The sequence below is a fragment of the Aptenodytes patagonicus genome, chromosome 1 (assembly GCF_965638725.1).
Source record: "Aptenodytes patagonicus chromosome 1, bAptPat1.pri.cur, whole genome shotgun sequence".
In the NCBI taxonomy this organism is placed as follows: domain Eukaryota; kingdom Metazoa; phylum Chordata; class Aves; order Sphenisciformes; family Spheniscidae; genus Aptenodytes; species Aptenodytes patagonicus.
In genome coordinates, this window is record NC_134949.1 from 129,749,457 (window position 1) to 129,773,129 (window position 23,673).

At 38.3% G+C, this 23,673-nt stretch overlaps 1 protein-coding gene across 11 annotated transcripts in view; it reads left to right on the plus strand.

The window, feature by feature from the left end:
• Positions 1–21,194, plus strand: part of CASK (calcium/calmodulin dependent serine protein kinase) — a 235,006-nt gene extending 213,812 nt beyond the window's left edge. For 7 of the 11 annotated variants that reach the window (XM_076355172.1, XM_076355195.1, XM_076355214.1 and 4 more), the window contains 5 exons: positions 4,862–4,942; positions 5,034–5,114; positions 9,072–9,274; positions 11,112–11,195; positions 17,449–21,194. In XM_076355172.1, the coding sequence (XP_076211287.1) occupies positions 4,862–4,942; positions 5,034–5,114; positions 9,072–9,274; positions 11,112–11,195; positions 17,449–17,625 (626 nt within the window). In that variant the 3' untranslated portion in view covers positions 17,626–21,194. The remainder of the gene's footprint in view (positions 1–4,861; positions 4,943–5,033; positions 5,115–9,071; positions 9,275–11,111; positions 11,196–17,448) is intronic. The other 4 variants (XM_076355180.1, XM_076355205.1, XM_076355224.1 and 1 more) reach the window with 1 other exon arrangement.
• Positions 21,195–23,673: the final 2,479 nt, after the last annotated feature.

Genomic DNA, 23,673 nt, shown 5'->3' on the forward strand with positions numbered 1-23,673 from the left:
CATTGTTTTCTGTTTTATACTTAAAGGAGCACTAGAAACAAACAGGATATGAATTTTGCGATCTATATAACTGTACTGTGCTCTACAGAAGGCTTTTCAGTAGCATCCTTGTTAATATGTGTTTATAGTTATAGACTATATATGTGAGAACATCATGAAAGGGCATTTTTGTTGAAGCGTTACAGCCGGAAGTGGAATAAGAGCCATTGCGTAGCCAGTCTGTTATTTACAGTTACCAAATAGAACAAACTGTGGAAGTTGATCCTCCTTGCAGTGATTTCTGCCTGAATCCTAAGTTTTGGTTTTCTATTTAGACTGCTGAAAAATTGAATTGTTTTAGAAAATTTTGAAAGTAGAAGTGTAGAGTAAGAGATCCTTGCTGAGCAAAATTCATTAGTTTTAGTAGTAAAGAAGGAAGACCCCTTTGTTCATGAGCGGAATTTAGTTCTTTTCTTCTTTTAATATAAAATACTCGATGTGTTGAAACTGTTTCTATTGCTTTGCATAGATATCACATACTGTGACGATAAATATGTTGTTGTGGTCTCTTGGGATACTTGCAGAGACTTTTATTAGAATTTAAAAGATATACCTGTCCAAACAGTGTAATGAAAGTGTTTTATATATTGCATTAATTTCTGGGTTTTTTTCAGTTGCATTCTTGAGTGCACCAGTTAAACAATATAAATCTTTATTTTCACATTTCTTCTTACCTGTACAATCTGTGTAAAGTATCAGAGCTCATAATTTATCAGTACTACAGAATTTATGTTTACTTAAAAGTCATTCGAAAATAAAATCTAATAAAGTCAAAGAACAGTAATTGTCATTTATACTCCTTAATTCACCGTCACATTTAAGATGATCACAGTTAAATACAAAATTACTCGTTACCCTGAAAACGCTTACATGTAGAGATTGAAAGCTTTAACTTGTTTCCTTCCTTTTGCTGGTTTAACATTCTGGTTGTTTTAATGTTTCGACTTCATTGCAGTAGCACTGAACCATGTTTTACTAATGATGACCTTAACAAAAACTGTTGAGAATAAACTGGATTTTATGACCTAAAGTCTCTGACAACACTGGTTTTAAAGTATTATCAATTGGTCTCAGCATACACTCCCACAGCATTGCTGCTCCCTTCAGTTGTGCCAGTGTAACTTTGCGTGGCCATGCTGTTAACTGGATTAACTGAAGAGCAATCCAACAAAACACACTGATTCTTTTTCTTTAGGGCAGTTACATTTTTTAATACAGTTCACAGTGCAACTACATAGTTAATAATGTCAGTGTGACTAAGCACAGCATGCTACAAAGGAATAATCAAAGGAAAGAGGATGGCCAGGGAAGGAGAAGGAGCAGGCAATACTTTAGGAGCAAAACTAGCTCAAAGACTTTGTATCAATTAAATCCCTGAAAGGAAGGTAATCCAGACTTTCTTATCTTGATTTAGGGGGATGTTTTGAAGAAGGTTGACAGCACTTTGAGGCGCATGGTTTGCCTGCCTTAGTGCTTGCCACCATCAGTGCTGTTCGTCACTTTACAGTGTTTGTCAAAAATTAGAAACATGAACATTAAAGATTATCAAAATGACCATAAAAGAAACTGTTCTTTTCAGAATACCATCTGACACTTCCCCTTCCCCCTGAGAAGTCAAAAAGTTAATGAAAACACAGATTGGAATCAAGATTTCTCTTAGAAATGTTCATTGATCTTAGTGTCCTTGAGGTATTAAAGGTAATACCACTAATATTCCGGGGAATGATGCCAAATGTAGCATATAAAGAGATTCACCGAAATGCTATGGTGCTCACATGAGTTTGTTAAGTTTAACTAAGGTGGTACTGAATTTACCTTCTCTGAACTACTCTCTCACGTCTGGTATTGTTAGTCACAAATATGGCAACACTGGCTTTTGCAAGCTTTCAGTGCATCTGTCTCAGAATAAAAAACAGATCTTTTCTTCTGTTGGATCCAAAATAAGTATAAGTAATTTGGAACTGAGAATTCTAATCCAGATGTCAAAATGTTGCTCTCACAAGAAAGTAGAATGTATTTCTCTATATCTTAGTATAAAATTCAATAAATCGTTTAGCAGTATGTAATCTATTGGGACTTCCCTGTTACTTTTGTCTTAGAGATGAGACTGAACTGGGGTGCTGAGAAATGACCTAGTAAAATACTCCATAGTCAACTGAGATTTGTGTGGCTAGCTAATGATTTGAGAGCCAAGATTTTGCTGTGATATATTGGGATATTACTGGAACTAGAAATGAAATTATTCTGCAAATCAGACATAGTTTGTGTGTAAAGAGGAGAATATTTCAGGTGCTTTTTATAATTAAAAGCAAATATGTTCTCCTTTACAAGAAAAATATCATCCCGTTTTTTCTTTCCTCCAAACTTGATACTAGAGTATTGTGTCCTTCAAGAGACAATTTCATGATCATACATCTTATCATTGTAAAGTTGGTTTTAGACCAAAGCCCACAGAAAAAATTAAATATTTTTCATTATTAGGTTCACTGACGTTTTTATAAATGCTCTAGAGATATACTGCAGTGATATCTAGATATATTTTTTTATTTATTTTACTGAAATGTTATTGCAGGACGCCATAAAAGAACACTCTTTAGAACATACTAGAACTATGCTTCATATTATGCATAATGTAGAAAATTGCCAAGCTTTTATAAAATATGTTTATCATTTCTTAATGTGATTTATTTGCCTTGTGTTTAGACTATTGCATGGTAAAGTTTATTTTGTGCATATACTTTTTATTTTACTAATATATTACGAGCCATATCTCAATGACCCCTGTACATTTTTCATGCTGTCTTACTCCCAATGGCCTCTGTGCATGTAAGTAACCTGTCAAGTGACAATGCCTCTTTATTTGCTTCTTACTGTTTCCTTTCAAGAACTCCTTTTCTTTATTAGCTAGTAACACAGAAGCATTAAAGTTCAGTCTTTAAATGTGCCCTGTATTCCTCCTATCTTGTGTATATTAAAAAATTAACCATTTTTCTTTTGCATTTGAAAACCCTACAATCATTAGTTAACTCCATGTAGACTGAGACACGTCTTCTCCATGCTGCTAGTTTGTGGTGAAGGCATTAATATGTATCATTTCTGTTGTTTGTTCCTGTTGTTTGTATCTAACATAATGTGGTTTTGTTCAAGAACAAAATAAAGGATTGATTTTTTTTTTCATTATTTTTTAATGGGAAAAGATACTTGCAGGCCTAGATGGTTAGAATGGTAAAACTGTTTAATGTGTTGTAGATCTTTAGCCCTTTCTAATATGAAATGAATTATTAATTAGTTTAAATAGTGTGAAGGTGCAAAAAAGACAGTAGTAAGAATTCCATGTTTGTAGGTTTGCGAAATGGAAGAAAAATATGACTAAATTCTTGCTTGTAATATTTGGGGAAAGGTTGAAAGAGATTCTTGTTTAGAATTAAATTCAAATTGCTTCAAATGGACTAGGAAGTTTTCATATCTCTATCTTTTCAAGGTCTTAAAGAGTTGAGTATGTCAATTGACTAATTTGTAGTTTGACCAAATTGAAGTAGTTGTATTTTTTTCTCTAGGGTAAAAAGACTGCTGTTGAATTGAAAAATCTGCCCTATAAAAAGAAATACATTAAGTTAAATCCTTTGCTGCTTTAACTGGGACTTTAGTACAAAAGCATGTGCTTTCTGGTAGGCTCCACAGTCTTAATGATGATCTTGGTGGCTGGGGACTTCTGGAGCAAGCAAACTACAGCTCCTGCCACTGCCTACTTTCCTAAGGGGTTTTGGATAGGGGGAGAGGGAGAGGGATATATCCAGACTCATCCTAAAAGATGGATGGGGTATAGTTCAGGTGAATACACCAGCTTAGGACTTGGAAACACTCAAAGAATCCCATACTTTAGATGCAGTCTCTCCTCCCTTCTTTTTATAGCACGCATAAATACAGAACTGAAAACTCGTTTGTTATTCTGCTCACAATTGCTGATTTGTGTAATCTTTATAAATATAATTAACTGCCTCCTGGCTTCTTCTTTCATTAGAGTTCTGCAAGAATTACCACAGATGATGTGTTATTGGGCACAGGAGCAATAAGCTGTTTTTAATGAACAAAACTTGATTTGTCGATCATTACATACCTTGGCAATTGACAGTAGATTGATAGGCGTGATGGAATTCATCCAATTTCAACTGCAGCTGAAATTATTTCTGAAATAATACTTTTACAATTTTTCCCTAAATACGGTGGAGGTTCTTTTATGTAATGCCATCACTTTTCGTTAGAATTCGTCATTCTGTCACAAGTTTTAAAAGCATGTCAATTTAACTAGCACATGTGTTTAAAGAGAACTCTAATTACAATTAATACGGTGGTAGCTTTGAAGAATATATACCACAAAGTATTAACACTCTTCTCTATACAATTCTCATAGATCTTGTTAAAACATGATTATGAAAGTATCCCTATCTTTAGTGTAAATAGATGTTCTCATATTGTATTCATGTTGGTCACTGTCTACAGATTTTTCTTTAGTATTGCTATTTCTTAGGAATGCAAACGTGAATGGCATGCCATTTTAGCTAATTTTTGTGGTCTGCTGAACACTGCATGAAAGGACATGCAAACTTTCCTGAGCATTTCAGTAGCTTTGTTATTGCTTTTTAACAGTTTTTTAAATGAATACTTGTTAAAATTGCATAATGAAATGGTTTTATTTTCCATAACATATTACTTTGTATTGTAAATGTAAAACTTGCTAAAATTATAATTTGTAGCACAATTAATTATCACCCTTAATATGCCTTTTTTTCTTATCCCTGTGGGGGTTTCTTTTGTGTTTTAGTGTTTGATCAATTAGATCTCGTCACGTATGAAGAAGTAGTAAAACTGCCAGCATTCAAAAGGAAAACACTAGTCTTACTAGGTAATTTTGAGTTATTATTCTGAACATAACAGCATAGTTTTGAACCCCTTCTGGTGGAAAATTTGTAATTCATTTTTGTGTTGTGGATTAGGTGCACATGGTGTTGGAAGAAGACACATAAAAAACACACTCATCACAAAACACCCGGACAGATTTGCTTACCCCATTCCTCGTAAGTAGCAATGTTCAATGTAGTGCAGAATTGCTTGTAGCATCCTTGACAATATACCCATTGTAGTACTATATGTGTTCAGTTCTGCTGAGACGAATCCTGTCTTAAAGGTGGGAACTGTGTTAGGACTGGGTATATTTCTTCTTTTGTTTTTTCAGAGGGAGGGGTAGTAAGTAACACCATTTTTACATGGAATGTTTCCTAGCATTCACAAAACTTCTTGTTAAGCATACTTCTCTCTACCCCAAATGTTTGTTAATTCAGAATGAAGGCTAAAACATTTTTCATTTTTCTCTGCTAATCTTGCATTTACAGTTCAGCTAAGACTGGAACAGCCATGACGTTGAAAACTGTATATAATTCCCATGAGAAGAAGTATAAACTGGATTTAGAGGAAAACTTTAATGTGTACCTTATCTCAATGTTTTAAATTACTTTTCACAGCCTAGCCTTGAGGACTGGTATTATACTAAAATAACTTCAAGTTTCCAGAGACGACAATAAGAAAAAGAAAAAACGCAATTAACTTCACTGCTTAGAAGTGGGTTGTTACAAAGAGCACAGGGGTGTTTTCCCTTCATGACAATCTCTACCAAAACCATGCACAAATTGCATATCCTACTACATGATCACTTGGAGATGCACCCTTTTTCCTCAAGCTAGGCATTCTGAAACAAGAGCATCCAGCTAAATCTGTCCACTCTATTTCAGGCTGATTTCAGAAGCACCATGCATGGCTCAGAAGTGACACTGATGACCATTATGCATTAATTTAATTTTCTTTATACCTTGCCAGTGCTTTACTTTAAAATTGCACTTAGGTGTTTTTCTACCTATAAGGCTTTTGTTGTTGCTAAAAAGTATTACTTTTAAGAACTTATCTGTAAACCTATTTGGAAGGGGAAAAGGATTCGTTTGCTGCTGATTTAAGTTCCCCAGGCTTGCTCGCTAAGGAGTTAGACAAAGACCAGTGCCAGCAGAAGGAAAACAGAAAGACCTAGCCCTTTTGAAAGCATGAACCATTAGACCACTCCAGCAGCAATGTGAAACTGCACTGTTTGTCACACTGCTGTTTATATCTCGACACTAAAATCCTGGATTAGACACTTTAAAAGTGCAGTGCCAGGAGTATGTGATGTACATTGTACCTATGTTATTCAATACAGACAAGACTATATAGGGGGAAGGGAGTAGTAACCCAGCAAATATGTTCTCCATTACAGAGAACTTAAAACAGTAATAAATGCTTTACAGCATGCTTTTCACCCAGTCTCTCTCAAGTACTAACTGTACTGCTGTGGGGAGGTAGAAGCTGAGCTAGTTATTTTATCTTCAAATGCCTATTAAAATGGACTCACCTATACCGTGACAAGCATGCCTTAGATTGCCTGCATTAGGTTCCTGCTCTGTGGAAGCACTGAAATTGCTTCACTGATTATGTAAGAAGACTAAAGAGACTAGACTGCAAATCAGGATGAAATTCAGGTGTTTAAGCATCAGTATGATGTTTAGATGCCTGTTTTAGACATCACCTGACCTCCAGCCCCACTCCAGAAGAGCAATGGTCTCCTTTAACGCCTGTGTTATATCTAATAGTCCCATGTGGGTGTTTCAGATCTAAGGCATTAAGGGCAGTTAAAATAGCACTTTATGCTGGTGTTTAGAGACCCAAATTACTTCCTTATGTTAGTGATATAAATAGATCATACAAAATATATCACATACACTTTAAGTATTATGGGAACCTGATCTGTCTTTCAGCTGACTCTAGGTAACTGAATTTATTCTTTCCAACTCTGAGGGATGGATTTTACTGCATTTTCTGCATTCTTTTACAAAACCGTGGTAGGAATAGGTAGCTTCTGAGATAGGCCTTAAGTTGGGTGTGGAGTTTTGGGGAATGCTTTATGAAGAAATTATCTACTTACTGAAAACCTGATCGTAAAGGTCATGGCACACACAATGGTACTTAATTAAAAGGATTAGTAGGCCATACATCTCTTACCACATACGTCTGCAGAAGCAATATATTTGAAAAGTATGTTATTGCTAAGTAGCTTTCATCTTTCTTGACCACAAGTAATCAGGCCCTCACCCACTTTTCAGACTTATACTTTCACACTCAGAAGAAGAAAACCTCATAAGAATTTAAGTAAAAAAATGAAAATACAGAAATGCTTTTACAAAAGAAGAGGATTTGGGAGAAATGTAAGAGTATGTAAATTCAGTAGACCTAGGGCAGCAGTGAGTAGTATAGTGATATTATATGGTTTATATAATCCATTGTTCTTGAATACCTTAAAATAATAACTATGATCTATAATATTTCTATAGAACTTTTCATCTTTAAAATATGCTAATTAATCCTCAGAACACTGCTAATTAATCCTCAGAACAGTAGTAGGTATAGTTAAAAATAGAAGATGAATTCAATTTTTGGATACCTTGTTTGAAATTATGATAGGGTTGTTGGAAGGTACGGGATTAGATTGGGAAGAGATGTGGTGTTTCAGATATGTCACCAACATAAATGTGATAGTGTAAAAATATAAGAGTAAATCAGTATGAGGGAATATTAGAAGAAAGATAAGCGTGCCTGTGGGAAAAGAGGAGCAGATGACCTACAGAATCACAGAATGGTTGAGATCCTTACCTCTGGAGGTCATCTGGTCCAATCCCCCTGCTCAAGCAGGGCCACCTAGAGCCAGTTGCCAAGGACCATGTCCAGGTGGCTTCTGAATATCTCCAAGGATGGAGACTCCACCACCTCTCTGGGCAACCTGTGCCAGTGCTTGGTCACCTTCACAGTGAAAAAGTGTTTCCTTATATTCAGATGGAAGCTCCCATGTTTCAGCGTGTGCCCATTACCTCCTGTCCTGTCATTGAGCACCACTGAAAAGAGACTGGCTCCATCTTCTTTACACCTTCACTTTAGATATTTGTACTCATTGATGAGATCCCCCCTGAGCCTTGTCTTCTCCAGGCTGAACAGTCCCAGCTCTCTCAGCCTTTCCTCACAGGAGAGATGCTCCAGTCACTAGTGCCCCTTCACTGGACTTTCTCCAGTATGTCCATGTCTCTCCTGTACTGGGGAGCCCAGAACTGGACCCAGCACTCCAGGTTTGGCCTCAGCAGTGCTGAGTAGAGGGGAAGAATCACCTCCCTCCACCTGCTACCAATACTTTGTCTAATGCAGCCCAGGATACATTTAGCCCTTCTTTGCCACAGGGGCACACTGCTGGCTCATGTTCAACTGAGTGTCTACCAGGACCCCCCACAGGGCCTTTTCTGGAGAGCTGCTTTCCAACTGATCAGCCCCCAGCACGTACTGGTGCATGGGGTTGTTCCTCCCCAGGTGCAGGACTTCACATTTCCCCTTGTTGAACTTCATGAGGTTCCTGTCAACCTCTTTCTCCAGCTTGTCAAGGTCCCTCTGGATGGCAGCATGACCCTCTGGTGTATCAGTCACTCCTCCCAGTTTTGTATCATTGGCATCCTTGCTGAGGGTACACTCCACCCCATCATCCAGATCATTAATGAAGATGTTGAACAGGACTGGGCCCAATACCAGCCCCTGGGGTAAAATGGAGATGTTAATTGAATTGTTTAGAAACTATTAAAAACTGCGAGATCTGGCCTTTGTTTGCTGTTGAAAGCAGCTGATAGAGTCTTATAGTCTTGACCAGGTAAAGGTTATTTATGACCTTCTGTTCTTCCTCTGTTACCTTTTGATTTTTACCTTTCCACATCCCTTCATCTCCTGCTTTTCCCAACACGCATCCCCCAATCTCCTGCTTTTCCCAGCCCCTGTCATTCTGCCTACCCCAAGCTCATGCTTCATTGTTCTGTATGTGATTTGACAGGTCATCATTCAGTGAATAAGTATTGATAAACCAAACAAAAAGCCATATATAAGCTTAATATTGCTTTTGTACTAAAAATATTTCGTATTTTCAGACACAACCCGACCTCCAAAGAAAGATGAAGAAAATGGGAAAAATTACTACTTTGTATCACATGACCAAATGATGCAGGATATATCAAACAATGAATATTTGGAATATGGCAGCCACGAGGATGCAATGTATGGGACAAAACTGGAAACAATACGGAAGATCCATGAGCAGGGACTAATTGCAATACTTGATGTAGAACCTCAGGTAACTAATTAGAAGTATTTGAAGATGGGACTGATCACAAATCCTTCAACCTTATTTTATCGAGATGTATTTATTTTTATTGATTGCACACTAGATAAGTAATGCATACAGTAATGTGGAACAAAAGTCCCTGGAACACCAAGGTATCAATCTGTGAAGTAGAATTCTGGTATTCATCTGGTTAGAAGAACATACAGCAGAAACAAATTCATAGTTTAGCTTGGTATGCAACCACTATAGCTTGAAAAGCTACTTACCATGTAACGTTTTAATATATTAGTCTCATGTCCAGTGAAATGTATCAAAACAAGTGATTGTCATTGCCTGCCAGGAGTAATGTTTCGGTATTTTCAAAAATTTCTCTTTGATGCTGTATTAGAGGGTAATAGTGTTATCTATTTAAATTTGCTGCCTTCTTTCTTCTTTGTGAATGGATTCAAGAAGTTAAAATTCTTTAAGAATTTCATAACAGAAATAAGATACCTGACTAAATTATTGAGGACAGTTCACATAGTATGCTGGTGTGGTGCTGTTCTGAAAAATAAAATCCCACACGTAACAGTATTCAGGGAGAGCAGCATTTATACTTAGTTCAAATGGAGCAGCTGTTAAAAGCAAACTCTCTCGATAAACCTTTTCAATTTGCGTTATTCAGAAGCCTTGCACTTCTCAGAAGCCATTTGAATCTCTGTTAGAATATATTTACATTTGGTAACAGCCACCTTTGCTACACTTCCTCCAGCATGTGTCCAGCAAGCCTCTTTCTTAGCCAGCTTCCTCATGCATCCGCCTCAGCTCATTAAGGCCAGCCTGCCTGTGGACTTATTCCTAGTTATCTTACACTGCTTGCCTGTTTTCCCTTGGGTACTCTTAGTTATGTGAGTTTTCTTGACTTTCACATCTGGAGTTTTATCTCTTGTTTAGAGGAGGTTGGCATAGATGATATATATAGGTGGGTTTCAAGCAGCAGAGATGAAAACCTCTTTAGCTTGGGAAAAGGATGGTTGGGGTTTTTGGTTGGGTTTTTGTTTGCTTGCTTTTTAAAGTTTGGAGAAGACAGGAAGTGGAAGGAGCAAAAAAAGACTGACCTTTAGTAGTCTTACTTTATCTTGTCCATCCGTTTGAGTTCACCTGAGATATGTTTACTTGCTGTCCTGCACTCCGGTCTAGCTTGGATCTGTACCAGTTTCACTTATGGCAGCTCTGTGTGTCACTCAGTAAATTATGACTAAGTCAACTTTTTAATGAGAACTCTTCTTTTGCATAGATTTGGTTCAGGGGATTGGTGCTGCATTTACTGCATTAGTGCTATGCTCACTTTTTAAAAACTTCACTATGCTTACTTTTAAAACTTCGAACTTCTCACATCACATTCTCATTTGTTTCAGAAAATAATAACAAAAAGTCTTGGCAGGTAGAAAAAGTCAGACAAAAAATTATATTCTAATCAAGATTTATTCTAAAATACAGTTGGCTCTTTTCCCTATTTATGGCATGACTGAATTTTTTTACCTGGTGTTAATCATTCAGTTTAAATGCAAACAGAATTCTGCAGTCTTTGAGACTGTATGGGAAGAGCCTCTCTGAAAATGCTAAAGCTTTCATTGCCTTGAAAACTCACTTTAATTAAGGATAAATATATAGTTTGACCACCAAGAATGTAAAATAATGCAAAAAGTTAAGTGTCTGTATTACTAAGGTCTTGACTCCAGATCAGTTAAAAACAAATACCAGCGTTGGTAAATCATAATTTTGTATCTTTTGCTTGTGTGACTAAACTTATTTCACATTGATTGCTGGGGGATTCTTCTAAAGTATCTGATTTTTTTTCACCTAGGCATTGAAGGTCCTGAGAACTGCAGAGTTTGCTCCTTTTGTTGTTTTTATTGCTGCACCTACGATTACCCCAGGCATTAATGAGGTATGGCATGTTGCACTCTAATGTCCTATCAGAGACAAAATTAAGGATGGCATTCAAATATGCAGATAAGACTCTTTAATTGTTTCCTTGTCTGTAAATGGAGAGGCAGAAAGACAATTGTATGGCAGCATTATTAAGTTGATTGAGGGGTATTTATTGTTTATTAACTGATTTTTCTAATTCAAAATATAACCTTCAAGTTGAAGGATCCACATGATGTATTCTAAAAATACGTATTCTTTTATTTCATTCCCTGCCCTAGCTCAAAGATCCATTTCCAAATCCTTGACAAATCATTAGCACAAATTACTCAATTCTGAGTTGCAGTGCTAGCACTAGATTACAGCTGGCCTGAACTGAAGAAATGGGTGTGCGTGACTGTGCTGTCATCCCACCTCTATCTTTTAGTACAGCAAATATATATCAGAAATAGGCTTATTTATTTCAAAGACTGTTCTCTAAGAATTGGAAGCTTTGACCAAAGGTGTAATTGCTTGTGGAATAATGTTAAGTATTCATGGAGGCCCATATCCTGAATTTCCTACTTAGTTTTTGTAGAGTATCTGCTCTGCAGATTGCTACTGATTTCAAAGATGATATCAAGCAATTCTGGATTTAGCTCGCAACAGGGCAAACAGTATTTATACAAACACTTTAACTGCTCAGCCTTTTATAAACCATGATATTAAGGTATTTAATTAACTGGATTTGACCATGAATCTATTCCAAATCTCCTAGATGTCTCCTTGATCACGCAAAAATAAAGTCAGAAGCCATGTCTCTACAGCCTGTTTCTATAGAAATGTAATTACAATATCATAAGTATGAAACTATGACATCACTGCAGAGGCTTGCGGGAAAATAAGGAACAAGACAAACATATTTAAATGCAAATACCCTGAATGATTGTTAAAATAGCAAGTAGAGAGTGAAAATTATTGGCCTCAAGCTGCAATTTTATTGGCAGCTGAGGCATTCTACTAGTTCGCTGTTGCTGAAGGGAGTGATTCTCTCTAACTTGCTTCTGGGACATATACTGCCAGTCTGCACTGGCTGTGGCACTTACCAGATCCTTTAGTGAGCCACTTTAGCTCTAAATTGGATTTTTTTCAGTTTTCAAGCAGCTCACAAAGGCTCTGACAAGCACCAATGCCTTGAAAGCATATAGCCACTGCAAAGTAGTGAAAGCATATAGCCACGAAGAGAGATGGGAGGGGGAAGAAGGATCTTTTAACTTGCACAGCAGTAAGTTATGTCATTTCACTGTGGCGTATGGATCCGTACGCTAACTGCTAAATGTCACGAGTGTACAGACGAAGATCTCTCAGAACATCACAATTTGCAATGTTCATGAAGTGACAGTTTGTCTAACTGCTGGTGTTGGTGTGTGCTGTAAATTGGTATGATCTTGAGAAAATACTAAAACTTTGTATTCTACACTGAATTTGCTTTTGTGCAAGCAAATGGCATGGCATCACTTAAAAATAGCTAGAATCGTTCTTAGGATGTGTCAGGCAAGCATTGTGCTTACAGCAGCGCTCAGGCAGCCAGGTACCCTGTGGAATGATGTAATTGCCTGGGTTTGTTGCCTCCATACCTGTGTCTCAGCTCCCAAATAGTCTTCCTTGGCCTCACTCATCTGCCAGTGGTACTTAACTTTTAATCTTCCAGCTGTAGGATATAATACAGAGACATTTGGGACAGTTCATACGGGGGAGAAAACGTTTTGCTTAGTACACTGGGAAGAGGACAGAAATGTACCTTTTATAGTAGTGGTGGGGAAATATTTGTTCATGCCAAAGAAATATTAGTAGAAGTAAAGTATTATGTTTAAATATTTGCATTCGTGCTGTAAGACTGTGTCTTTATTTTAAGTTCTTGTGACTGAAGTCTCTGTGCACACAGGGTTTCACTCAGGCACATGAATTGCTGAACTGAGGCCACACTTAAAAAGCATGCTAATTTATGAGTCAGTTAAACTTAAGGAAAGGGAGGAGCAGGAAACGGTAATAGCAACAGACCTTACCCGAATACAGGATCCTATTTTCCAAGGTTTACTGGGCTGCATGAAGGGAGATATGCAAATTGTGTCCGTGTGTTAGCAGCCTGCAAGGCAGCAAAACAAGGGTGGAGAGTGTGTGTTTCATATTTCCCATTCATGCTTTCTTTTCAAAGGTTCATTTGCATAGTGAGTATCCCTTTCTGTTTATCCTCTTATCCTGCTTTGTTTATTTCACTTACGCTTTTTGAGAATAGTTCTGTAAATGACTGTCCTTTTTTCCCCCCTTATGTTTTCTTAAATTTCATCTTTGCTTTTCTTTTCATTTTCCTGCACTCGTACTAATTGTACATAGCTGCCAAAATGGTGCAGAAAATTGCCTGTAAGTACCAGCTAGGGGCTGACAAGGTAGTCCTGGTTATTTCAGTAGTTTTAGAATGTAGATATGCTTGTTCCCATTCAACGTTACTTTTGCCATTGGAATAAAAATTTAATGTAATAATGACTTCAGATATCTGCGCTAAAATTATCTGCTAGTAAAAAGAAACTAGAGAGTAAAATTTCTACTCTTACAGCTATACATCTGAACTTTGTGGTAAAATCAGTGCAGAGACCTGATCTTAAAAGTATCTCTCTTGAGACACTTTAGGCTATCATAGACCACACAAAATAGCTCAGTAATCAAGGATCACACAGCAAGAGGTAGGAGGCAAAATATTGTACTTTCCAACTGAATATAGCAGTGCACCACGAGCAATTCTGCAAAGCACAAAACCAGTTTAAATCATATAGGAAATCTCCCAGAGTGTATCCACCTGTCTAATCACAAAGGAGACTTAAATCAGATTATTGCTGTGCTAAAACAGAAAGAGGAGAGAGCGTATCAGGAAACACTGGAGTAGCTCCTCTTTCCTCCAGCTGTTTTCTACCTCCCATTGCCCAGACAACAGCAAAGAGGAGTTGACAGGCTCCACTTTTTTGATCTAAATCTTTATTGAGCCATGTGTAAATCTTTACTGAGCCAAACTCTTCTGAACTTTCGCTATTCTTCCTCCCTTCCTACAGCCAAAGTCTAAAAGGAATTTTTCTTAAGAAGTTTGCAGTCCACCAGCTGTTTAAATTGAGGAGAGTTTCTTTCTGTTGGAGCAGAATTGGCAAAGGCCTGATGGTGTGTTTATACATTGTTCACAGCCTTAGAAGGGAATATTAGTAATTTGTTAGGCTGTGCTTTGACTGTCACAAGCAGCAACTATTGTCCTATGAACTTGAAGGCCAAAAAAACCCAGCCCTCACAAACTGAAGATATCACTGGTGGCCATTATGCACGTGGGAGAGATTTTGTGGATAAAAGCCATGTTTCTCTTCTTTCTGTCCCAGCTGTGGTGGAGAAGGAGAGAAGATTAGGAAAGTGAACTGAATTCTAGTGATAGGAAAGAAAAGTGTGTTCCAATAATGGACACACTGCAGCTAGACCCACATAAAATGGGCCTGTTGCATGAGAGCTGGGGGAAGAAGAAAAGACAGATGTTCTGCTCCAAAATGTGAAATTACTGAAGTTGTGGCCATTCATTTGTCTGTCTGCAGCTAGCTGGACATTTTGATAAGTATCTTCTTTCTTGACACTATTGAGAGCACAACTGCTGGAAAATATTCTTCTTGGAGAATAATCTGGGATGTTCACTATTCAAAATCGAATTAAGAAATTTTAGAGAAATTGAGAGGAACTTACTACAGCAAAAATTTTGAGGAAGTGTTAGCTTCAAAGATTAATTTTGGCATTTAAGACTTACAGACACAGAGGAAACACTTAGCCAAGTCTGCCATGGTTTTGAATGTACAAATAGATACTCTATCTCAAACACAGGTGAAATTTGGTCCCAGAATAAAACAAAAATCAAGAACTGTAATCGCTTTTCTTTTTGCAGGACTTGAGAAAGTTTGAACCTATTTGAAAACTGCTGCAATGGCCTGTCCCAAACTTACTACTGCCCCTAAAAGTATATGAAAGAAGTAATGTTCTACATTTCCAACAGGCTAGGAAATTTAAATATTCCAAAATACAACCACTTTATTCCCAGTAAAGTTGGATCTAGGAGAAGCTAAGTCAGAAAAATATTAGAATTTAATGATTTTTTTGAAATCTTAGTTTTGTGACCTCTATGTGTGCAAGGTAAATATTAGTATTCATTCTTCTCTGCGTACCAGCTGTTGTTCTTAAGATGAGATAGTTGTACGTTTTTCAGATTTTTATTGTCAGTCACAGTAAGATAGATGCTTTAGTGAGAAAAGTTCGTTCTCATACTTGTAGGTAAAGATGACGCTGATGGGAAATCTGAATAGCAGTTAAAAAGCTACATATGACTTAACAATTCTAAGGCTCCATGGGGTTTTTTCAGGTACTGTTAGCCTTGTGCCATGAGATTAAAACCCTTTTAAAGGTGCAATATGATTTTGCTAAGACTGGCTTTAAATATAAAATTAATCTTAGCTAGATATGTTTAAAGCACTGAAAATATTCTGCTTGACAAGTATGAATTTTTTTTTTCCTTTGTAGGTTAATTTAAGCAGAGAAGTTTAAATCCTCTGCTGATACAAATTCATGTCTCTCTTGGAATCTATGAGAAGTTGGCAGTTTACCTAACTAGGTTTTTGGCTTAAAGACACTGGGCCATATGAAATGTTCCACAAAAATATTTAATAGTAGTATTGACCCATATTGTCCAATTTGTTAATAGCATAAATTGAATTTGCATGCACTGGTATTTTCTACGGAAGTTCCAGGCATCGCTGGCAATGCATAATGGTCCATACAAGGAGCATCCTTTGTACAGAAGCGCATGTGAGGAGTATTTGTCTGACTTTGAATGAAATTTGTAGTGGTTACCAAGTGAAGGTGACATCCCCCCCTCGTTTGAGGCTGCAGCTTCAGGAGAGAAGCAGAACTGTAACTTTGGTACAGAACTTCTCCTCCAGAAGTGGCTGGTTTCGTAGCTACAGGGAAGGAGAACTGTCTCAGTGCAGGTTGTTCCCTTCAGAGGACCTGAAAGCCGCTGTTCCACAGCTACTTGCCACTGTAATTACAAATACTTGGAAGTTTAAACAGAAAAAAGGGGAGGGGGGAGTCTCTTATTAGCTGGATAAAATTCTGTTCCCAGAATAATTTCTTGTGAAACCAGCTATAGGCACCGCGTCTGTACTTCCTGCAGCCTAGAACTCGGTTATAATAAAGCATGTCCCATTGATTCATCGAGTAGGGTGACCCTATAGATACTACAGAGCAGCAGGAGTCTATACTGTTTATATGTAATTTTGCCCCATATCCACCCCAAACCTGTGGGGCGGGAAGGACTTGATTACTTTCCTGCGGCTATTTCAAGGTTCCTGAAAGCAGCAAATGATTATTTTTTTTTTTTAATTTCTAAGGGAATTTGCAGGAAGAGAATTCAAACTTATAATTGCTGCAGAGCCCTAGAAAGAAGCCTTTCGCAATCCCGCTCTCTCAGAAAGGCAGACCTCGCTAACAAAGCCCGTCGCTGTAGCGCTGCTGGCTGCACAGAGTCCAGTAGCGCGCCCACAAAGTAGGATGCGCTTGTTCTGTAAGGACGTTGACACAAAGCCACGGAGAGCACCAGTCTGCTGTCGCTGGCCCTTCTTGAGCGCAGGCTGTGTGGTTCGTCTTCAGGATCTCCCACTAAGAGATGCTGGAAATGGCATGCTCTGAAATAGGAACCACAGGGTAGCGCGGAGTGAGAACTTCCTTATCAGTAAATGATTATTAAAGGAAGTAGACCCAGAAGACTGACGTTGAACAGAAAACATTACCAAAACCGGGAACAGCCGATACCTGACAATATACCCTCTCCTGTTTCTCGTGTTCTTACCTGAACGTAGGCCCAATAGCTCGTATTTGTGCACTTTGTACGTTTTAGTCGTATATGGTCTCCATTGCTCATGTCTGTGCTGCTTTTCTAAGCTTCCATCCTCTGCCTTGCTTTTTTAACGCTAGAATTGTGTTTTGTCTCAAGTAATGTCAATAACTGAGTGCTGTTTGAATGTCAGCTTCAAGAGAGAAATTGTGCCATTTCTCCCGTGTGATTTCCATAGATTTAGGTGGGGGATCTCAACCACCTAGGCCTCCCTGGGGCTTTTTTGCCCGTTTCCGTCTCTGTAAGCAACAGTTAGAAAGCTGTTGTAGAAGAGTACGAAAGGATCCAACTTTTCTCTCTCCCATTTTCTTTTCTGACCGCCGAACAGGATGAATCTCTTCAGCGCCTGCAGAAGGAGTCTGAAATCTTACAGAGAACATATGCACACTACTTTGACCTAACAATTATCAACAATGAAATTGATGAAACTATCAGGCACCTGGAGGAAGCCATCGAGCTTGTGTGTACAGCCTCACAGTGGGTCCCGGTCTCCTGGGTCTACTAGACCGGTCACGAGAGAATTGAAAAAAAAAAATCTGTCATTACTGGGAACCACCTCATACATGGAAAACCTCTTCGTTATTGACCTTTTGTCAACAGGTCTTGGCCCCTAGAGACTACCTAGATGTAGTGTGACCTAAAATATAATTATTGTCATGTCCGAATAGATAGGAGGAGGGGGAAAAAAATTAAACACTAATTTAAAGAGACAGTATCTTTTTTTTAATCATTTCTCCTAAACTTTAATAAAATGTATCTTTAAATATATGTATTATTCAGTCCTTTGGAATGTTATATTTTTGGAAATCATAGCTTTTTATTTCAAGGGCCCCTAAAAACTGCACAAAATAGATGCTGCTTTCTATAATCTATTTTAATAGTAATAATAATATGATTCTGTTACCTTAACTCGGGGGTGGAACACTACATTCTTTTTAGAGTCTGATTTTATGGATTGGAATACTTTGCTTTCCTTTATTTATTTGAAGTAATTAGTCTAGTGGTTACGAAACAAATTCATAAATTTTAAAGGCCTTTTTTCTCTTTTTTTTTTTTTTCCCCTAGGATAGTATTTTTAAGTACTTTTGTGTAACATCCAGGTAACGTGATACTGTCTCTTTGAAGAACTCTGTAAAACTTTTAGAAATTTGAAATTGGGTCTTGACTCTTAATGCATGTGGACAGTCGCAAGCGTTCATGCTGTTGGTGTATCTGTGTTGATAAAACCTGTAATCTACAGCAAAGTACATTCCGTTCATGGGAACACGTACCCAAGGGAATAAAGTAAAATATTATTCTGACTAAGTTGTAAACCTATGCACATCCCTTGCATTTTGGGCAACTTTATAAAAAAAAAACCCTGATTTTTATTAATAATAATCATGTAGTGAAATGTGTTTGTAATTTTGTCTCAATTTAATTTGTTGTAAGGTGGGAGGGGGCAATTACTGGTTTCACCACTTCAGATCTGTGTTGTCTGAGAGTATTAACGTTTTAATTAAGTTTAAGCAAAGAAGTGCTGATTTTTAATATGTATGTAATTGTTTAAAAATGCACACATTTTAAAAGAAAATACTGTGCAATGAAGAAACCAGTTTAGGCATTGCGATAAACTGACTATTCCAAAAGACTCATCTACAACAGCCCTGTAAATTCCTTTAAAAATGGTAATTGACTCTACAGTCTGACCAATTTTTTTTATTTTAAATATACTTCCTTTTATGTGTTCAACAATTAAATGCTTTTGGGTCCTTCATTTCATCGCAGGGAGTTTCAAGAACAAGTCAGTGACTCGTGCAGTGAGAAGAGGTTTCTTCAAGCCTGTTTAGGGAAGGCCCCTATAGGGGCACAGCCTGTACTCTGTTCCAGGGGCTCTGCTCCGCCCGTACGGGCACAAGTTCAACTAGTTCAGAATTAGAGCAGAGCCAAGTCAGAAAATTTAAGCATGTGCTGACCTGGTGTTCTGTTTCCCTTCTTCATGCTCTCACTGGCCCAGACGGTTTGCATTTTTTTCTGAAAATGGTTAGCAGAAGCAAGCATTGCCACCTCTTTTTAGGTGTCGGAAATACAGCGTTCCTTAAAATGATTTGTCTTCAAAGCTTGGTTGGCTGTGCTGTTGTATAGTTTGAAGTTTAGTGTTTATATTAAAATGATACGGTGTTCTCAAAGGATTTATCCTCAAAGTTGAACTATCAGCTGTAATTGATCTGTGGGCTGTTCCAGTTGTTTGGGACCACTGCACGTGTAATCAGAAAAGGTTCTCACCTTTTGGTGGAACCTTTATCGTAGGGGTAATTATCATGAAGTGCATAGGTTGCTCATTTTCTCCTGCTTGCTCCTACTGCAGGGTCGGGTGGTCAAATCTCTATTCTTGTGAAATCCTTAGGCAAAATCTAGGTCCAGCTAGGCATCCCATCCAGCCAGGTCAGGCAAGGTGTTTGTTTTGTGCAGCATTCACAGCACAGCTTGCAGCCTGCAGCACGGAAGGGAACTTGATCCGTCGCTTTACCCCGCCTGCTGAACCCCCTTATGCTACAGCTGGAATCACAGTTCTTGTGACTGTGTCCCGAAACAAGTACTGTAACCGAGTCCCTTGAGCTTGTAGTTTGTGGAGTGCTGGAGACTAACCGATGAGAAACTATCTGTGTGGGCCTCGCATGAGCAAGCCGGCGAGTGAGAGGGAGCCTATCGGAGTAATAGGAGCTGCTCATCTGTTCTGAATTTAGCCCCTGCAAAAGGGGATAGGTGCAAACTGTGAACTATTTAGTGAGTAAGAGGTAATTTTTCAAGTAGTCCTGCCGTGTCAGTTTAGTCCTGGATGAACCTTAGCAGGTGTTCCTGTAGATCAGCTGTTGCAATGGTAGTGTTAAACACCAGCTGAGCTCATCGAAGTGACGGGTTCGTTCACTCTCAAAACTACCTCTTTTCCCAGTAAAGCACAAAGATGGGAAGACCGATTGAAAATCAAGCAGTGGAGTGTTTCTGATGTTAGAAATACAAACTACTACTCTGGTAAGCATTGGTATCTGACTTCAGTGACACCTTCTTCATCTCAAATATTTATGACATTAAACAGGTAAAGTAATTTTGATAATTTGGGTATAGTCCACCATAAATGTTTTGACTACATGCTTTTGACTCTCTTAATGTGAATTTCTTGGAGTTTCTGTGTATCCAGCCTGTAAGGAAAGAAAACTCATAAGGCCCATGAGGGTGCTTCTGCCTTGTGTAGATGACAATAAGTAGTGATTTAATGTAACTAATACGCTTTTCTTAAGTGGAGCTACCATTCAGTTAATATTACACAGTAGAAAGACTAACTTGGAGAGCTTTGTTTCTTTTATTCTCACTGTATAGCCTTTTATCAAGAGACAAAAACTGTAAAGCACATCAGTTAGCATAGTGTCCTGCCTCCTCTTTACCACAGACTGTTTTCCTTGTAGGAACCTTCGCTAGCACAAGATTAACTTGGAACCCCCCTAGGCTTTAAGTACAGCTGAACCACGCAGCCCAGTGAGCTCTGTGAACCGCTTTCAGCACAGTCCCAGGAAGCGCAGAGCAAGCCCAGGACTCCTCAATCTGCCCGATCCATGCCTCCCCTGCCTCCTGCCCTGCCCAAACCCTTCTGATGCGTCTCTGTTATTTGTGTGGTACGTAGAGGGCAGAAGGCGGCCATAAATTCAGCTGGAAGCTTCGCTTGCATAGGGAAGACTCGTGCAGGTGCAGAGCTAATGCTATGATTCTTTTATTTTTTTTCAATCTCCAACTGGAGAAAGGTCCTCCTAGTACTGTAAATATCACTGCATAATTTAGAGCGGCTCTTGGACTTCTCTAAATTTATGCTGAATGTGACCTCAGAAGCAGCCCTGGGATTGGGAAGAAACAAATGTTTCTGTTTGCCCCTTTTATACTTTATTTTTGTACGGGGGCTCATAGATTTGTAAAGAAAACTTGATCTTATCAGTATGCTGCCTCTCAGTCTGACTGATGCCTGTGATTTCAAGGTGTTAAGTTGGTCCAATAAATGTTCATTAACCTTTGCTTCCATTTACTTAATAAAAGTACACTAGGTTATTCAATGTCTCAGAGTGGTAAGATTATTGCATGGAAATGGTAACCTAGTTTAGACAATCCTGGCCACTGTCATGCAACCCACAGCATGCAACTGTTCAAAATCAGAGGGACATTTTTAATCTCATCACCAAAACTGACTTCTTCCGTATGTTTTAGCATTGGTTTTCTTTTTATTTGATTTGGGTCAAGAAAGATGCTGAGCCACTAGCCTCGTAAGTGAAAATATCGCTACCTACTTCAGAAACTTCATTAGCAAGGTTACTCAGTTGATTTTGAAAGGACAGCATAGAAGATGAGATGTTACAGCCTGAGCAGCATTGAACTGGAGTGTATGCTTCAAGAACTGGATACTAGAGCCGGTAGGAAAAGTTAATGCACAGACTAACTTCAGTGTTTGTTCCATTTTTATTCTTTTCTCTAAGAAAATTATTTCAGAGTGCTATTACTTAAACAAATACTTGGAAATGCTGCTAAAGCTCACGTTGTTTTTTGCAAATCTAGATTGAAATACTAGATGCAAACAGTTCTGGTCCCATTCTCTTCCGCTGCAGTTAGCTCTCAACATCTTCAATGAAGGCAGTTAGACTCAATTTCAGGCTTTAAAATACTTGGTAGAAGAGGATTTGTGAAAACTACAGGAAAAGTACATTTCTCGACTGACTTGAGTAGGAGTCATCTGTTTTTATAAGCTAAATTGATAGAGTATGAGCTAAAGCAGACACCACAAAAAGTCTGCTTTCTTTATGTAAAGCATATTCATTTTCTTAATAAGCTTGTCTCTCAGACGAGTTTCTTCACTACTTTTAATGAGCTAAGAGATACCCATAACTCTTACCAAGAAGACTGCTGCTGCACATTATGTCAAACAGTCGCATATGAATTAAAATATCTGCACAACAGGAAATATATCATAGACAAGCAGGGCAGAAGTAGCGTCTCCTGAATGATTGTGCCTTGTGTGCGTACCGTAAGGATGAGAGCACAAGCTTAAGTTAGAGGAGAGTGTATTTTTTTTCTAATGCTACACAAAAAATACAAAGCCAGTTCCAACGTTTAAATGGTTACCATGGGGTTTTTTTCACTTGCTGATACACACAGTTAGTGCACCTACAGTAATTTTTACTTTCCTCCCCTTATGTGATTTTTAGCAGTCTTCTGCTCCAATCCTGTGAAAGCTGGACTGAAGCAAGTGCAGAAGCTCTTTGACTCCTTATGATGCAGCCTCAGAGCTAAAGGCTTTTACAGCCTCTTTCCCAGACCTGTACGTTACATAAATAATTAATTCTTACCTCGGAAATATGTTTCCCGTAGCTGTAATCTCAGTTAAGATTTTAGACAGTTAGAAAGTTGATCGCTTTTCATGTAGTCTTAACCTTTCGAAGAAAAAATAAAGGGGGGGGGGGGTATATGTGCATGTCCATGCATTCTGCTGTATCTCTTCTTAGCAACTGCCATGGGAAGATCAGTAACAAGCAAATTAAATCTGGCCACATCTCTACTGTATGCTCCTACGATTAATGTGTAGCTTGACCCTGGTTTTGTGTTGTGGAAGATAACTGAGCTAGTAGCACATTCCACGCTGTATCCTTGAAAGAGTTCATGTTCAGTATTAGCAAAGTAATTGCAAATTTTCCCGTATCAGTAGCCATAGCTAATTTTTCTATCTGCATACAGGAAATACCCAAGGGGAAGGGAGGAATTTGCTTGGTTTTAAGTGTAACTCATCTTGAAGCTGAAACACGAGTCCGTTTTTCTCCATTGCTGGCCGTCCAGGTGGAGCCTTCGCCTTCACTGTTTTTCACAAAATGGTCATGGTGGTGGGGCGGGTCCTGAAAATAGCAGGGATAACTTGCGGGTTGTGCTGAATGTCCCAGTTAACAAACCAGGGAATGTACCAAAAGCATGACCAGGCTTTTAAGAGAGAGACGCAGCAGAGTAGGGAGAACTCCATGGAGTCAACCCATGCCCAGATCTGCTATGAGACTAATTCATTGAACATATGAAAAGAAATTTAAATAGATGCGAAGTAGCAGAATTGTCTTATGCTTGGGGCCAGCTTTGGGTAACTGGGGGGAGGGGGAGCAGGTGGCATCACACTCGGAAACTTGATTTTAAGGTGTGTTTTCCTAGCAGTTGGCAAATGTGTCTTACCCCTCTGCATTACTTAGTATCCTTATTACAAAAGGTCTTTGAAGATTCGTCTCCATATTAACCAGAGGGAGACGTGGAGGAGGGAGAGATCGATGAATAGTTTTGTAGAATATTTTGTCTTAACCAACGGTAAATATTACAGGTTACAACAATGTTACAGCACATACTACTGAATGCTGAAGAATCCATCCCAGGCTTACACAGAAATTAAGTTTTTTAAACTCAGTCCTTTTTCACTAAATTCAACAATTTAGATGTCTAAGCATCTCCTTACTCTGTCTTACAGCCATTTCTGTTTACTAGGATGGATACAACAAAAGCAACAGCT